This window comes from Urtica dioica, chromosome 7 (assembly GCF_054948205.1).
Source record: "Urtica dioica subsp. dioica isolate 48M chromosome 7, U.dioica_male_clone48M_v1_H2, whole genome shotgun sequence".
In the NCBI taxonomy this organism is placed as follows: Eukaryota; Viridiplantae; Streptophyta; class Magnoliopsida; order Rosales; family Urticaceae; genus Urtica; species Urtica dioica.
In genome coordinates this window covers 36,128,421-36,146,354 of record NC_142762.1, presented here as the reverse complement: position 1 = coordinate 36,146,354, position 17,934 = coordinate 36,128,421, and the positions used below count along the sequence as shown (strand labels likewise).

The 17,934-nt window shown below is 42.2% G+C and overlaps 2 protein-coding genes across 2 annotated transcripts; one reads left to right on the top strand and one right to left on the bottom strand.

The window, feature by feature from the left end:
* Positions 1-3,748: 3,748 nt before the first annotated feature.
* Positions 3,749-5,855, top strand: LOC149391154 (uncharacterized). The gene is made up of 3 exons (XM_089619941.1): positions 3,749-4,331; positions 4,556-4,801; positions 4,993-5,855. The coding sequence occupies exons 1-3, from the start codon at positions 3,749-3,751 to the stop codon at positions 5,853-5,855; spliced, it is 1,692 nt and encodes a 563-aa protein (XP_089476067.1).
* Positions 5,856-13,633: 7,778 nt separating this feature from the next.
* LOC149391153 (uncharacterized) lies at positions 13,634-15,722 on the bottom strand. Its single transcript, XM_089619940.1, has 3 exons — positions 15,224-15,722; positions 14,622-14,809; positions 13,634-13,864 (listed from the first exon to the last, which is right to left on the bottom strand). The coding sequence occupies exons 1-3, from the start codon at positions 15,720-15,722 to the stop codon at positions 13,634-13,636; spliced, it is 918 nt and encodes a 305-aa protein (XP_089476066.1).
* Between the last annotated feature and the right edge of the window lie 2,212 nt (positions 15,723-17,934).

Genomic DNA, 17,934 nt, shown 5'->3' with positions numbered 1-17,934 from the left:
GAATCTCTGTTTGTGATTCTCTTTAACAACTGAAACTCGCTGTTTATATTTTTTTTGGTTCTTTGGTGTACATATTTAGGGGTTTGGGAGGATGGGGAATTTGAAAAAAATTGTATAAATTTAGGCAAAAAAAAAAAATTACGGTAAAAACTGGAATTTTTAAAAGTTTAGGGGACATTTGCCCCTCCTGGACCAAGGTAGCTCCGCTCCTGCGTGTAATTTATGTTTTTGCAGTTGGCAAAATAATGTCTTATTGGTCTGCCCAAGTTATTTTGATAAATGTTTGTGAAAAGTGCAAATAATAGTTTTCATAGCGTAAAGCTTAGAGCATCTCTACTGGGGACCTTTCTTTTAAGAGTTTTATAAGCAACTAGGCCACCTAAAACGTTAGGTTTGAGATCTAGCCTATGTTTGGAGTTTTTTAAGGAAATAGCCAAACGTAATAGGTGGCAAATTATGTTTTACTTTTTTGTCCTCAGTTTTTTAATTAGCATTTTTTTTCCTTTTTTTGTGCGTTAATTGTTCCTGATACGTAGGAGGCAGTTATTTTGCTTTTGAATCATTATCCACGTTCTCTCTCTCTCTCTCTCTCACTCTCTCTCTTCAGCCACTCCACAAATCGGATCTGGGCGTTTTCTATCTCTCTCTCTCTCTCTCTATCTATCTCTCTCTCTCCAACCCGAGCGTGGCTGCGCCCGGCGAGATCGGCACCGGGTGGCATCGGCCTAGGAGCGCCGGGGAGAGCCGAGTCGACCGGCGTGGAGGCGTGCTCGGCGAGGCGGGCCCGGGCGAAGGTGCACCGGCCCTCGTCGGCGCTGTCTGCGCCGGAAGCATCGCCAGAGGAGACCCAGGCGGCTCTGGGGGCGCGCACGGCCTGGGTGGAGTCGCGCAGGTCGAGCCGGGCGCTGGGATGAGGGCACGCGCGGCCTGGGTGGAGTCGCGCAGGTCGAGCCGGGCGCTAGGATGGTCGTGTCGGCCCTGGGCGGCGACGCCGGGACTGTTTGGCAGGCGAGCGGCGACGATGGAGGCCCGGGCAGCCTGGGCCCGGCCTTCCCCGATGGGAGGCGCACCTTACAATTAAGCTTCTGTGGTATATTATTTACAATTATTTCCATTTATTTCGAAACTAGATCTGAGTTTTTTTTTAACCCAGATCTCAGATCTGGTTTTTAAAAAAATAGTAAAGACTGTGTTGTTACAGATGATTTATTTACAGTTATTTCCATTTATTTCCATTCAAGAATGAGATAATTTCCAGTAATTTACGTTTATTATCTGTGCTGACAGGTTCTCAACAGTAACGCCAATCTTGGTGAGCCGTTCTAGATTAGCGTGCACGTATAACAATTTTGAAATTTTCTGTTATTTTATATTATTATTGCCTATTATTTAATATAAATATATTCATTATTTCCATTTGATTAAGTAAAAGGGCAAATTAGTCTATTAATTATTGACACCTAAGCACGTTGGCTATTTCCCTAAAAGTTATGAAACATAGGCTAAAAACAAAATCTATAGTTTCAAAGTGGCTATTTTGCTACAACGCCCATCTTTTAAATCAGGGTTTAAGGATCTTCTACTCCAATGAAGACCTTCAAATTTATCCCTGTAAATTTTTAAGTATTACATATTAGTCTTCAATATTTAAAAATATTAATATTATTATACTTCCATACATAATAATATTAAAACATACTCTACATAGTCAAATTTTAATTAAACATAAATTACACATAAATAATAATAATAATAAAATGTAAAGTTACATTTTAATAAAACATGGACTAAAGAAAATTACACACAAATAATAATAACGCATACACTACTCGGCCAAACTATTTTCGGAATGCTCTCATATATGATCAATTAATGCATTTTGAAGTGATACATGGGCCTCTTTATCTTTGATTTGTCAATTTCGAGCAAAAAATTGAGTGCTAGTGTATTAAATATTGTAATATTCAATTATAGTTTGTGCTAATTTAAATTGATAATATTAATAGTATGTGTATTTTTTTATTCATCCACTAGTAAATGTATCAATTGATTATATTAAAAAAGATTTAATTAAAATATTTTTATCTTTATGTACTAAAAATTAAAAGATTTTACTAAATTTTGTAAAATGGAGTCAATTTTAACAACCTATATAAAAATAAGACTACTAAATAATTTAACAACCATTTTTAGGATCTAGATGGTGCACCCTCCTCATATATGAGGGTGCACTATTGAAAACCTCAATTTGAGGGTTAAGAGTTCCCCATCCCCCAATGGGAGTTTGGGGGATCTCCATTGGAGATGCTCTTATCGTACATAAACATTGGGATGCATACTTGTTGATAGTAATTTATGTTTACCACTTATTGACTCTGCTAAAATTTCGATTAAAAAGTTATGGTTTCAAGTATTATTACAGATCTTAAAATTTTATTTAATATGGGAAGTTTTGATTATATTATTGGAGAATTAGGCATATAGTCCATTTAAACCCCATACGTTAAAATTCTAGCCAAAATTTCTAAAAATTAAAAAAATATAGTTGAAACTCAAGCGAGATGCATGCGCCATATTATGGAGACATATGCGTGAGTTGGGCTATTTTGTTTAAATATTTGAATAGTTAAGCCATAATTTTAGTTGAAGATAATCATTTGACTAGTTACAACAACTTTTCTTATATTGTTACGATATTTTTTTTAGTTTAACATTTTAATTTTATAAAAAAAATAGTTGGTTTTTCGTGAAATTTATTTTTGTGTTTTTCATATTTTTATCCAGGAAGTCGAAGACTTTCACATTATTTCAAATATTTGTTATTAATTTCAAAGTTTATCATTGAAATTTTGAATTTTTTTGTTGGTCTTTTGAAAAAGGCAAAAACGTTTGAAATTTCAAAGTTAAAAATTTGAAATTGCAAATTCAATTTTTTTTTATTTTTTATTTTTTATCAATGAACTTCAAAATTGCAATTTTGGAATATTTATTTCTAATCCTTATGGATTTTGAAATGCTTAATTCGGAGCTAAAATGAGGGAGGATAAACCGGATCAAGAAATGAGTCTTAACTGGGTGGTGGACTGCAATTTTTATTTGGTCGAGACCTATAAGAAATTTCAGACGTGACAAATAAGAGAGAGGAATAATGTGAAATGAATGAGAAAAGAGAGAATTTTTTTTTAAAACGTAATACACAAAATGAGTAATCATAATTTTGGATTAATATAGACTTATTAGATTTTGGTCTAAAATTATAGAAAATGTCATACTTATACTTATGGTATAATCCCTTCTTTATTATGTTTGATGTCGATTTTTTCATTAAGCTTGTTTTGGGCTGGTCTTTAGTGGGCCAGGGCCTATTTGGAAAACATTTTTCAAAGGTTTTACTATATAAAAAAAAAAAAAAAATTCAACCTTGTCTAAATTGATTTACAAAAATTATAAACGGACGAGAGTAAAGCAAATATAAATCCCAAACAACGTTTCGGAAATTACAAATATCAAATCCCTCAACCTAAAACTTTGTCATAACAAAATATGTAGTTTACTTTGTATCAATAAAATGAGATAATAATTCACTCTAGTTATATGGCCATTTTAAAACCTTGTACAATAGCTAATATTTGATATATTATAATTAATTAGTCACTATTTTTACTAACAGCAAAAACTAGACAATTATATTCTAGTCCATTTGCTAACCGAATTCCATAAATATTTAAAAAAAAGTTAACACAAATTAATGAAGATTCGAAGAAAGATTTCTCTAAACACGCAACCAATCTCACGGGTATCGGTCAACCACCTCTTTTTCGCCGACGATAGTCTCATTTTCTTCAAGGCAAGGGAGAGGGAAGCGATCGAGGTTCGCAAATGTTTGGAAGAGTACTCTCGGGCCTCGGGCCAAGTCATTAACTTTGATAAGTCGGAAATTTGTTTTGGAAAGAAAGTCAAGCCGGAGGTGGGAGTTGAGTTGGCGAACTTGCTTCGTGTCAAAGTGACGGACGGGCATGAAAGGTACTTGGGACTTCCTATGACCATGGGCCGTTGTAAGGCGGAGCTGTTCCAATACATTAGGGAGAGGGTGTGGAATAAGGTCCGGGGATGGAAAAACTCTTTCTTCTCCTTTGCGGGGAAGGAAGTGATAATCAAGGCTATAATTCAAGCTATACCGAGCTACGTGATGTGTTGCTTTATCCTTCCGAAAGGTCTAATTAAAGACCTCCACCGTTTGGCGGCCGACTTTTGGTGGGGAAGCACCGAGGATCGTAAGAAGATGCATTGGGGAAAATGGGAGTATTTGTGCCTTAGGAAAGAGGAGGGAGGTCTCGGTTTCCGGAATCTAGAGAGCTTTAACTAGGCGCTCTTGGCTAAGAGTGTTTGGAGAGTCTTACGGTTCCCTTCCTCCTTGGCGGCCCGGGTCCTAAAAGCGTGCTACTTCCCGGAATCGGATATTCTCTCGACGACCAACGTGAACTACGCATCTAGTATTTGGAGAGGCTTTTGTGGGGACGAGAGCTCATCTCCAAAGGGTCAAGATGGCGTATAGGCTCCGGAGCCTCGGTGGATGCTCGGTCTGGGAGATGGATCCCAAGGGTGGCGGGATTCACGGCTAGGGAGCCTCATCGCATCCCACATGGGTTGAAAGTGGCGGAGCTCAAGAATGCGGACGGGAGTTGGAACACTGACTTAATCCGAGAGTGTCTTCACGCCGAGGATGTGGAAGAGGTGCTAAAAATCCCGTGTACCGCGACGGTCGTTCCCGATGAGCTTTGTTGGCATTATACGAAGGACGGTGAGTATACCGTTAGGAGTGGTTATCGTGTGACCAGGGAAGGTGTAGGGCGTGGTAGTTCCTCAAACCCGGAGGCATCTATGAAGTGGTGGGGGGGGGGGGGATTTGGAAACTCGACATCCCTCTCAAGATGCGGGCTTTCTTATGGAAAGTCGGTCGGAATTGGCTACCCACGACGGTCAACTTGGCAGGGCATGGGTTAAGTATAGAACCGAGGTGCCCGAGGTGTAACGCAGAGCAGGAGAGCACTTTTCACGCCATCTGGGCTTGTGGTGTGTCTGCGAAGGCCTGGAAACTTACGGGGTGGTGGAAAGGTATTAAGGAAGGCTATTCGGGAGATGTGGTGGCGCTCCTTATTGACATGAAAGCTTCGCTCTCGACGATTGATTTCGAAGCCTTCGTTGCGGTGGCATGGAGTTGCTGGAATGACATAAACGATGAGGTCCAGGCGGGGAGGCGAGTAGATCCGACGGATATGGTGAATCGGGCGTTACACTACCTGAACGAGTTCCACCAAGCTAATCGTACCAGAGCTCCAGATAGACCCAAACGGAGAATCACGGACCGTTGGACCCCCCCGTCGGAAGGGGTCACTGCGGTGAATGTAGATGCAGCTCTCTCCCGGACCGGTGATTCCTGCGGCTCAGGTGGGGTTCTGCGGAACTCCGCGGGGCTGGTCTTGGGTTCCTTTATAGCTCCGACGCGACATCCTCTGTCTCCCCTGCTAGCGGAACTGACGGCTGTAATCGAAGGAATGAGGGCGGCCGGAGCTTTGGGCGTCAGGACGATCCAGGTCCGCTCGGACTGTGAGACGGCGATTTTGCTCATCAAAGGTTCGCGGCGGTCGAGGAAGGAGGAGGGGCTGTTAGTAGTAGAAGCGGCTAGGCTTGCTCAATGTTTTGAAGCTGTTGATTTTTGTTTTGTTCCCAGACATTGTAACTCCATTGCCCATCTTTTAGCTAAAAAATCTTTGTTGTTTGAGGACCGAGTGGTCTGGGAGGAGGCTGTTCCCCCAGATCTTATTGAACTCTGTTTGGCTGAAGTGCCTCAATGAATTCCCCTGTTTACCAGGCTTCAAAAAAAAAAAAAAAACTATAACAAGTCGGCATAACATCGAGTTCTAAATAAATAATTATTTTCTTCGCGAAGAAAAAGAAGAAACAACTATTTTTTTTTCTTCGCAATTTAAGAATGTCTAAGGCTCGATTTCTTCATTTCTTCGCGAGAAAGCAATGATTTTATTTAATAATTTCAACGTTCAACTCCCTATTGCCGAGATTCTTCGATTCCCAAATATTCTATTATGATATTTAATAGTAACATATTATACACACTGGATTATGGCAGGTAATTACTGTTCATAAGGATTAATAGTTTTAACTTTGAATTTCTATAATCCAACTAATAATTATACATACATTAATAGTTGTTATTAATATACCGCGGAAACAAATGCATTGATGTTAAAAACGAAAAAATAAAATAGGAAGGAATCGTAACATAATAGTTTACATACTAACCAGGTACCAAGGGGAATTGGGAAAGATGAATCAGCCATAAAATCACACTTAAAAACGATAAAGTATAAGTCAGCATCAAGAAAAAAAAACGTAAATAAATAGAGTATAACTGATTCTTATAATTTTGAAAATACATCAACAAATGAATATTAATGAATTGATCGAACATTAGATTTTAAATTTCCTTAGAAAAGGCTGGTTGTAATACAAAGATATCCTGGTAAAACTGAAAACACATGAGTTGTGCCTAGCTATTTCTCTTGAGAAATTGAAACGTTGTGCCTAGCTATTTCTCTTGAGAAATTGAAACGTTGACTAATTTGTAATTTAATATAATTTTGTAATTTTTAATTTCTTTAATCGCCTACTGCAGCACACATCACATTATTCATTTTTGTAATATTAAATTCATGGACACTTACATTTATTAAAATACAGGGACACCTCTCCTATGCATTAATATTAACCCAAGGAAAGAAAGAAAAAAACTAAACTGAAGGAACGAAATGAAATACAATATTTAAAAATGTTCGTTGATTTTTAGACCTGTATACTCTAAAAACATAGAGCATTGTTTTTCTTATCACGCAGCCTACAAGTTTATTAATTGAATGACCTAAATTCAGCCCTTATTTCCAATATAGATAGACACGTATATTATCTAATAAACGTACGTGTCCCTAACAATCCTTTTTCTGTGCCAAACTCTCAATTATATAAACCCTCCTCCATCCACATCCAAAGCTTCACCAACATACCATATATATCAACATATACAAAAACAAGGACTGCATAAACATAAGCTATTACTACTACATTAATTAACATTAGCAAGAGATAATGAGCACCAAATTCTCTAGAGCCCTCATTCTTCTTCTTCTTCTTTTTGCCTCAATGGTGATTAGTTCGACCGATGCGCGAGAGCTTTTTCAGGTTCCTCTGTCATCATCGACTATGCAATCGGAATCTGGACTATATCATCATCAGACATCAGGACAAGGAAATTCCGGTGGCCCCATTGATGCGCCTCCTCGGGTGGGTATGGGTGAGGATCAAGAGGAAGAGGGAGGCTCCGGCGGATATACTGAGCAGGAGCAGAGAGAAGGAGGCTCCGGCGGATATACTGAGCAGGAGGAGAGAGAAGGAGGCTCCGACGGATATACTGAGCAGGAGCAGAGAGAAGGAGGCTCCGGCGGATATACTGAGCAGGAGCAGAGAGAAGGAGGCTCCGGCGGATATACTGAGCAGGAGCAGAGAGAAGGAGGCTCCGGCGGATATACTGAGCAGGAGCAGAGAGCAGGAGGCTCCGGCGGATATACTGAGCAAGAGCAGAGAGAAGGAGGCTCCGGCGGATCTACTGAGCAGGAGGAGAGAGAAGGAGGCTCCGGCGGATCTACTGATCAGGAGGAGAGAGAAGGAGTCTCCGGCGGATATGCCAAGCAAGAAGAGGGAGAGGCAGAATCTGCTTCCGGTGGACGTTAAACTGAAAACTTTTGCATTCATGCATGCATGCACAAGTTCATTATAATAGTTACGAACTATGTATATATATTACTTACATTATAACATGCCCATCTCTAGGTATGGTTTCCTATACATATTTTGTAATGTTGAGATGAAATAAATAAAGGTTATATATACTGCTAATTTTCTGATTCATTTATTCCAAATGATAAATAACAACTCTTTGTTACAAAGTAATAATTGTGATGTTAGTTGATGTGCGTTTCTTGGTACGTACGTAAATTTGAGATAGCCAACAAGGTACTTTTCTAATAATGTCAATGTTATTCGGCCACCATGGAGCCAAAGAGTTAGAACGATAGGAGCCTAATCAGAGCCGGCTTGACAGGTTTGGAGGCCTAAAGCAAATTTCAAAATATAATACATTTTAATAATAAAAAAAAATTGAAGCATGTACAATTTAAATTTCATATTTTATGATATAATGATAATGATTTTATTAATGATAATATAAATCTAAAACAATTTTTTTGTTTATGATAATTGTTGACCTGTAAAATTAGTACAACAATATATCACGAAAATACACAGACTCCGAGTACAGTGACTCCGAGTACAGAGATGATTTAGGTAAGACTTTCTCTTTATACAGACGAATCTAATACAAGAGAGCACTATTTTCTAGAGGTTTTAAGTGAAAGAAAGTAAGTAAAAAACTCCGTCCTTAGTTCTGTGCCGCAGCCTCTATTTATACTCGTCTGGTGTAACCTCGTGGTCGTGTCTCTGACGGTTATTCTGGGGAACGTTGGGTGATCAATCCCACGTTCTGGACGGTTTTGGGTAACTGCCTCTTCCCTCTCGCTGAGGTGGACGGTTATTACTCTTCGTATGGTTCATGAATCGTCAAGGTGTGCGTTTTAGGGTTTGAAACATGTTTTCTTTTGGTTTTGACTAGTCTTTGACCCACGTTCTTCTCTTCTCTCCGAAGTTCTGATCGGTGGGTTTCGTTCTTGACTTATGAACGGTTCGTTCCTTTTCAATGGATGGCCCTTGGGTTTACTTAACCTGAGCTCGGTGCTGGATTCTTTTCGCTGCTCGGGAGTCCGACTATCCTGCTCGGTGTTTGACTAATTTATCCCGTAACAGCTGCCCTCCAGTTTCTTAGTATTATTAGCAAAAATGGTAAGGAACTATTTCGGTTTAATTGATGACCGTGTTCATCTTTGCTTATTTGTCTCGGGACGATCCGAGTAGAATTCTATATTCTTTTCTTTTTTGCAGGACATCGTACGATGTCGTTTGTCTTTGGCATTGCCGAATCGTCGCGTCTTTTTGCTTCGACGGTCAGATGTGTTTGGCTTCTTGGACAAGCTTAATCCTTGCCGTTCGTGTGGTCTTTATATAAGGCCTTTTCTCAACATTTAACTTCATTATGCTTTTTCTTCTAAATTTCACTCTCGGAGCGTTCTCGGCTTGATCTGCCTATTCAGACTGTGCTCTCAGCTCTCTCGTTTTTTGCTCGGATATTCCGATCTTCAAACTCGCGGGTAAGGATTCTTCATCATTAATCCGATACATTTCTTTTGTTTTGAAATCTCTATTCGGTGATCTGTATTTTCCTTTACTTCTCGTATTCGGACCCTTCGGACTTTAGGGATCATAGTTTTCGACTTCCTTAGGGACATGGGAGGACTTGCGCGTCCTGACCTGAGTTTTGACTCTCGCGTCGTTCGACGATCGGAGCCTGATCTCGATAGTGTTATCTTGTCGGATGGGTCCACGTTTCCTTTCCTCAGGAGTCGCGTTTGGTATCATGTCCCAGAGATCGGATGAGACCGCCCCGTAATGGCTTTTGATGAATCATGCGTGTATCCCAGTCCTGAGTCCGAGGGGGTTGATAACGAGGAAAATGTTTTTGATTCGTCTTCCCTGTCGTGTAGGGAGACTATGGTTCTGGAGATATCGTCCTCGTCTGCTTCTTCGAGGGGAAGCGAGTCGGAGTCCCGAGAGACGATGAGTCCTTCCCTTTCACGCGAGTATTCCCACGATGCTCCAGGTCCGAGCGGGAGGACTTTTGGGGTTGATCTCCCGGAGGAAGAGGATGAGGCCTTGGTTTTTGAACGGAAAGAGGGCCAGTTTTCGGCCAAGGTTTGGACTTCTCGGGTTACCGAGAAATATATTCAAGAACTGAGGGAGGAATTTGAGATAGCAGAAGGAATTATCATCTCGGCACCTTTAGAAAATGAGAGGGCCGATCAGCCTCCTGCCGGGAAGATAGCGTTCAACAAGGCTATCTTGAATGTGATCGGAGGATTACCGATGCATCCTCTTATTTCTCAGTTCGTTTCTGACCTGAGTTGTTCTCCTACTCAGCTCGTCCCCAATGTATATAAGATTTTCGTTGGGATGGCTGTGCTATGGGCGAAAGTTTACGATCGGCCCGTCACTTTACAAGATTTTTCGCAATATTACTCGTTTAAGTCGGCTCCCGGCCAGCATGGTTATTATTATGCTCGGGCCCATGATGACCAATCTAGGGTGGTCACTCGTCTTCCTTCCAGCCAGAAGAATTGGAAGGATTTTTTCTTTTGGGTTGAAGGGAACGCCTCTTACGAAAGGTGCCCCATAAGAGCTTCGTTCTCGGAACTGGGTGTGACTCTGGTTCAACATTCTTATTTGATAAACTGGGCCAGATTTGTTGTTCTGGTTTCTTCATATATTTTATGTTTGGTTCCAGGGTCCCTTCCACAGTATCCCGAGGACGAGCGACCACTCCACTCGGAGATCTTTGACATTTCGGAGGCTGATCGGTCGACGTTTGTGTTGTCGGACCCAGACTTACTCGATCAATACTATTATTACCCCTACTCGAGTGAGCATTCTATTCGTCTTTTATCAAATCGCATATGTTCCAATCTTTTCTCGTTCTTACTTTTTGTTTCTTAACAGAGATTGCACAGATGGCGAAGAAGAGACCCGCTCCCGAACAGGTTCCTCCTAACCCGAAGCGTACTAAGGCTTCTAAGGCTTCGGCTACTAGTAAGCGGGCGACCGTGTCTGCTTCAAAAGTTTCGGAACTTTCGAGTTCTTCTGCGGTGAAAAGCCTGACCGAACCTTCTTCTGCATCCGACCACCTGAATCTGATCGTCACCTTCCTTCGCGAGCATCTTCCTGCCGAGAAGGTCCAAGCGGTTCTCGGGTCTGAGCCTTTAGAGAGGCTTAACCAGGTCACCGACTCCGCGGTTTCGGTACGTTTTACTCACCTAGTCAGTATCTCTTTTCTTTCCTTGACAACTTTTGTAACTGACATTTTGATTACCACAGGTTTTCGTTGGTGTGGTCGGCCTTGTCGGACTACTAGGCTCCGAGCTCACATCATTGAGACAACGGAACGATCGTTTTCTCAAGGAGAGGGATGCGGCCAGGGACGAAACGGTGAAGACCCGATCGAAGCTCACGGAGCTCACGCGAAAATTCCAAGCAGATCTTGAGGCTGCTCGTTTAGCTACGGTGGAAGAGTACACGGCTTCCGAGGATTATCACAACATGCGCGATGATCTTTATGCCGCTGGGATAAACGAGGCCGTTCGGATCCTCGGCCCGAAGAATCCTACTCTGGATAATACGGACCTCGATGAGGATTCGGAATCAAGAGCTAGCGATGATGTGGATGGGGGCGGCCAGGAGTAGAATTTTATTTTTCTTTTGCATTTTAATTTCTGTTAACCCGCTTGGGTTTTGAACAATTGATCCGTGGTCGGATATTCTATTATGTAATTTTTGTTAACCCGCTCGGGTTTTGAACAATTGATCCTTGGTCGGATCTATAATTCATGTTAATTTATCTGTGTTTCTGACTTTGGCGAAAAAGAGTAAAAAGTATTTCTGAATTTTGGCAAAATAAAGTATAACTAAGTATATTTCCTTTAAGTTTTCTAAACAACTGTTTGCTAATTATTCTGCCGCCTAGTTTATTTTGTTAAGAATGATAAAAATTATGTGATCAGACACCGAGCATAGAAACAAAAGATAATTGACTTCTGAAAATCGAAAGTACGTGCGACCAAGCCGCTTTTTGAAATTGTAAAAACAACACTTGCGACCAAGCCGCTTTTTGAAATTGTAAGAACAACACTTGCGACCAAGCCGCTTTTTGAAATTGTAAGTACAACATATGCGACCAAGCCGCTTTTTGAATGTTTGAAAGAGGAAATACTTAAACGTAGAATCGGCGAAGGTGCTCAGCATTCCAGGGGTTTTTTTCCATATCACCGCTCAACTGTTGTAGTCGGTATGCCCCGTTTCCGAAGTCTTCTCGGATGATGTAGGGTCCTTCCCAGTTTGCGTTGAATGCTCCCTCCTGGTGGATTTTGGTGTGGAGAAAAACTCTTCTGAGGACTTTGTCGCCGACTTTGAAAGATCTTGGTCAGACTTTCCTGTTGAAATACCGAGTAACCTTTTGTTGGTTAGCGAGATTTCTTAATCTGGCTTTTTCTCTTTTTTCTTCTAGCAGGTCTAGGCTAATTTTTAGAATGTCGTTGTTTACCTCTGTTGAGTAGTTTTCTCTCCTCACTGTTGGTATCATGACGTCGGTCGGGATGGCCGCGTCGGAACCGTATGCGAGGGAGAAATACGTTTCGCCAGTTGTGGAGTGCTCGGTGGTTCTGTACGACCAGAGAACTTCTTGGAGCATATCCACCCACTCTGACTTCTGTTCGCCTAACTTTGTTTTTAAGCCGTGTTTTATTGTTTTGTTGACTGCCTCCACCAATCCGTTGGACTGTGGTCTGACTGGAGTAGAAAAAACCTTGTTAATGCCATATTTTTCGCAAAAACTTTTGAAGAAATCGCAGTCGAACTGAGTTCCGTGGTCGGATACAATTTTGACTGGTATTCCAAACCGAGTAATAATATTTTTCCATACAAATTTCTCAATTGCATGGGCTGTTATTTTATTTAAGGGCTCGGCTTCAACCCATTTTGAAAAGTAGTCGATGGCTACAATTGCGTACCTGCATCCGCCTCGGCCTGTTGGCAAAGCTCCGATTAGGTCTATTCCCCATTCTGCGAATGGGATCGGGCATGAGAGGGAGATGAGTGGATTAGGTGGAAGCCTCGGGATGTTAGAAAACTTTTGACATTTGACGCATTTTTGTGTCATGCGCCGAGCATCGGCTTTTACTGTTGGCCAGTAGAGTCCTTGCCGGATGATCTTTTGTGCCAATGCTTCGCATCCGATGTGACTTCCGCATATCCCTTCATGGATCTCTTTGAGAGTGTACTCGGCTTCGTCTTCGTCTAGACATTTGAGTAGAGCTTGAGAAAATCCTCTTTTGTAGAGATTCTGACCTTCTAAGAAATATCGAGCAACTCTGAACTTCAAGCTTCTAGCCTCATTTTTCTCTTTGGGCAGAGCTCCGTGCTGCAAGTATTCCCTGATCGGAGTTTGCCACGACTTTCGTTGATCGACCTGAAGCACATGGGGAGCTTGCTCAATGCTAGGTTGCCCAATCTTGATAACTGGGATTGATTCCGAGTCGGATCCTTGAGTGGCAAGCTTCGCTAATGCATCAGCTTCTTCGTTCATGGCTCTGGGGACTTGGGTGATTTCGCAAAGTTCGAATTTGCTTGCCAGGTTTCTGGCTTTCTCGGCATATAGCGACATCTTTTCGCCTTTTGCCTGAAATTCACATTTCATTTGATTAACAATTAACTGAGAATCCGAATATACTTTGAGCTTTTTGATTTCTAAATCTTTTGCTATTTGTAGCCCATGTATCATAGCTTCGTACTCAGCTTCATTGTTTGAAGCATTGAAATCGAATTTTAAAGCGAATTTTACCTTGTCTCATTCTGGGCTGGATAGTGCGATCCCGACCCCGGACCTCTTTTTGTTGACCGCTCCGTCTACGTACATGTCCCAAATTGGGAAATCAACTGGTCTGTACGTGAATTCTGCAATGAAGTCAGCAACTGCCTGTACTTTGATTGCTGGTCGGGGGCTGAAGCGTATATCATATTGTGTCAGCTCAATCGACCATTTCATTAGCTTTCCGGACACGTCAGGTTTTTGCAGCACCTGGCGCAGCGGGAAATTGGTGAGGACTGTAATCGGGTGCGCGAGGAAGTAGTGTTTTAGCTTCCGAGAAGCGGTGATGAGGGCGAAGGCTAGCTTTTCGAGTTCCGGGTATCTTCCTTCCGCCTCGTTAAGGCGCCGCGAAGTATAATAAACCGGGACCTGGTGTTTTCCCTCATTCTTGATCAACGCTGAACTCACTGCATGCTCCGATACGGCTAGGTAAATTTCCAGGGGCTCTCCTTCCTGTACTTTTCTTAAAGTCGGAGGCCATGCCAAGTGCTCTTTTAGGGACTCGAAACTCTCATCGCATTGCTTGGTCCATTCAAATTCCTTGGAGCCTCTGAGTACATTGAAGAAGTGAATGCTTCGATCGGTAGACCTTGAGATAAAACGACTTAATGCAGCTATGCATCCTGTCAATTTTTGCACTTCTTTGATGTTTCGTGGTGGTCTCATGTTCCATAGGGCTGTGATCTTCTCTGGATTCACTTCGATGCCTCGTTCATGAACGATGAAACCTAAGAATTTACCTGCAGAGACACCAAACGTACATTTTAGAGGATTTAGTTTCATGCGATATTGCCTTAGAAGTTCGAATGATCTTCTAAGATCATTCGTATGTTCATCTATTTTTCGGATTTTAACCAGCAAATCATCGATGTATGCTTCCATCGTAATCCCGAGTAATTCAGCGAACATTCGATTTACTAATCTTTGATATGTTGCTCCAGCATTTTTTTAACCCAAAGGGCATTACTGTGTAGCAGTATAGCCCTCGATCAGTTATGAATGCCGTGTGATCCTGGTCGGGACCATACATAGGGATTTGATTGTAGCCATAGTAGGCATCCATAAAGCTTAGAATTTCATGGCCTGTTGTGGCGTCTACTAACTGATCTATTCTTGGCATAGGGAAACTATCTTTAGGGCAAGCCTTGTTCAGATCTGTAAAATCCACACAAGTTCTCCATTTCCCGTTAGGTTTCTTGACTAGGACAAGATTGGCTACCTATTTAGGATATTTAGTTTCTTTTATTGATCCGTTAGAAATCAGTTTATCTACTTCTTCTTTTAAGGCTGTATACCTTTCGGAGTTTAAAGCCCTTCTCTTTTGTCTGATAGGTTTTTCTTTAGGATCTATATTTAACCTATGACACGCTATTTGAGGATCTATCCCCGTCATGTCAGACTGTGACCAGGCAAATATATCTAAGCTATTAGATAAGAGAGTAATTAAGTTACTTTTGGTACCTGATTCAAGATATTTTCCAATCTTGAGCTTCTTCTCAGGTTGTTTTGGATCCGGAGCGACTTCCTCGACTTCATCTCCTGGGCCAATTTCTTCTCGGCTCGGAAGACGTGGGTCAAAGTCCGAGTCGATCATCATAACTTTGTGGACATCTTTGTCCTGACTCTCTTTGAGATAATTTGCATAGCAGCTCCTTGCGATAGCCTGTGTACCGACTACTTCACCTACCCCTTGCTCGGTAGGAAACTTCATTTTCAAATATTCCACAGAAGCGATTGCTCCAAGGGACTGCAAGGTTGGCCTGCCAATGATCGCGTTGAACGAAGATTTTCCGGGGACCACCACCCATGTTGTGCTAGTGGTTTTACTTCTCGGGCTCTCTCCTACAGTTATAGGGAGCGAGACTATTCCCTTAGGCTGGATTGAGTCTCCTGTGAAACCATGGAGATTTTCAGGGGAATGAGCTAATGCGTCTTGCTTAAGACCCATCTTGTTGAACGTGTCTTCATAGAGCACGTCGACAGCACTCCCAGTGTCCACCAATATTCGGTGTACATTCCTGTTACCGATGAGAGCTGATATGACCAATGGATCGTTGTGAGGAAACATCACCCACCGAGCATCTTCTGCTGTAAAGGTGATAGGCTCTGAGCTAGGTTTGGCTATCTTGTTAGGCCTTTGCTCGGCTGTAAACAAAATTTGTCGGGGTCCCGCGTAGGCCTCTCTTACATAGCTCTTTTGAGCGCTCCTTGAAGTTCCTCCCACATGTGGTCCTCCGACTATGAGTGAGATTTCAGCATACGCCTCACCTTTCTGTTCCTCTTGATCCCCTTGTTCGGCCTTGAATTTCTTCAACGCTCCTCTTCGGATTAGAGCTTCTATAGCTTCTTTGAGGTTGAAGCAGTCAGCAGTGTGATGACCGATGTCCGCGTGGAAAGCACAATATTTTGTTTTATCTCTCCTTGAGATATCTTTCTTGATCGGTCTTGGCTTAGGGAAATCTTCTTTGTCCTGTGTAAGACTAAATATCTCCTCTATCGGGGCATTGAGCTTATGATATTTATCGAACTTACTGGAAAAAGGCTTCAGAGGTCCTGCTCCTGACCGGCTCTTCTTCGGTGGGCGGTTGTCCTCGGAATGTCATTCCCTGTGCTCTTCTCGGTAGCTCTTTGGTGGCTTTGCTTTTCTTGCCGCCAGCCTTGCTTCCTCTGCGTTGATATACTTCTGAGCTCTCTTCAGAAAATCGTTGTAATCCCTTGGACTAGTCTTCTGAAGTGACCACCAGAATTCTGATTCTGTTCGGACGCCGGAGGAGATCTCGAAGAGCTTAAAGTCTTCGTTCAGATCGTCAACTTGAAGAGCTTGCTCCGAGTAGCGATTAATAAAATCTTTTAGAGATTCATCATGGGCTTGTCTTACCGCTAGCAGCCTTTCTTTGGGAGTTTTCCCCGAGCTCGAGTCGACAAACTGTTCCATGAATTTTCTGGATAACTGCTTCCAGGACCCTATGGAGTTTGGCTTTAGCTTTCTATACCACCTTTTGGCTGAGCCAGTTGAAGTGATAGAGAATGCTCTGCACATAACTTCTGGTCCGGCCCCTTGCAACAACATCCAAGAAGAAAAGGTGTCTAGATGGTCTCCTGGGTCGGTCTTTCCATCGTATACTGGGATGCTCGACATCCTGAAACGATCAGGCAGCGGGTGTTCTAACACGCGTGCTGTGAAAGGGGAGACAGCTTCTCCAACCTTCGGGATAGACTCCTTCTGACCTAGGGCCACTTCTTCGATTCGACGTTCCAATCTTCTAAAATTTGTTTTGTTGGTGCTCGCGCTGTCTTCAGTTTCCGAGCTTACCATGCTATTTCTGAAAGTGTTTGAATGACCTTTGTCCATAGTGGGCTGGTACCGATCAAGAATCTTTTCCTGACTGGACTGCTCTTTCTCGGATTCAGAGTCATCTTCCATCCTCTCATACCGATCTTTAGCATGTTTCCGAGATTTCTTAACCTGCGGATCCTGCCCGACGGGTTCTTTCCCTGATCGGTGTGAGGGTTCTTCATCTGGGATCACGACCGCGCTTCGCAGTGTGACTTTCTTTGCTTGCAGCCTTCTCTTCAGTTCCCTGTTATTCGCCTCTAAGACCGAAAGACGCTCTTGCATCTGTCTGAATTGTTCTTCGAGACTAGGTTCTGGGAGAAGTTCAGCTATTTCTTCCAGGGTGAAAGGCAAAGTGCGATTGTGATGTTCTATCTCCGTCTCCTGGTTGGGGACGGTGATCGGGGTGGATGAGCTAGCCATATTCTTCAGCTGTTCCCCCTCCTTCTAGCGCCAACTGTTGACTTGTAAAATTAGTACAACAATATCTCACGAAAATACACAGACTCCGAGTACAGAGATGATTTAGGTAAGACTTTCTCTTTATACAGACGAATCTAATACAAGAGAGCAATGTTTTCTAGAGGTTCTAAGTGAAAGAAAGTAAGTAAAAAACTCCGTCCTTAGTTCTGTGCCGCAGCCTCTATTTATACTCGTCTGGTGTAACCTCGTGGTCGTGTCTCTGACGGTTATTCTGGGGAACGTGGGGTTATCAATCCCACGTTCTGGACGGTTTTGGGTAACTGCCTCTTCCCTCTTGCTGAGGTGGACGGTTATTACTCTTCGTATGGCTCCTGAACCGTCAAGGTGTGCGTTTTAGGGTTTGAAACATGTTTTCTTTTGGTTTTGACTAGTCTTTGACCCACGTTCTTCTCTTCTCTCCGAAGTTCTGATCGGTGGGTTTCGTTCTTGACTTATGAACGGTTCGTTCCTTTTCAATGGATGG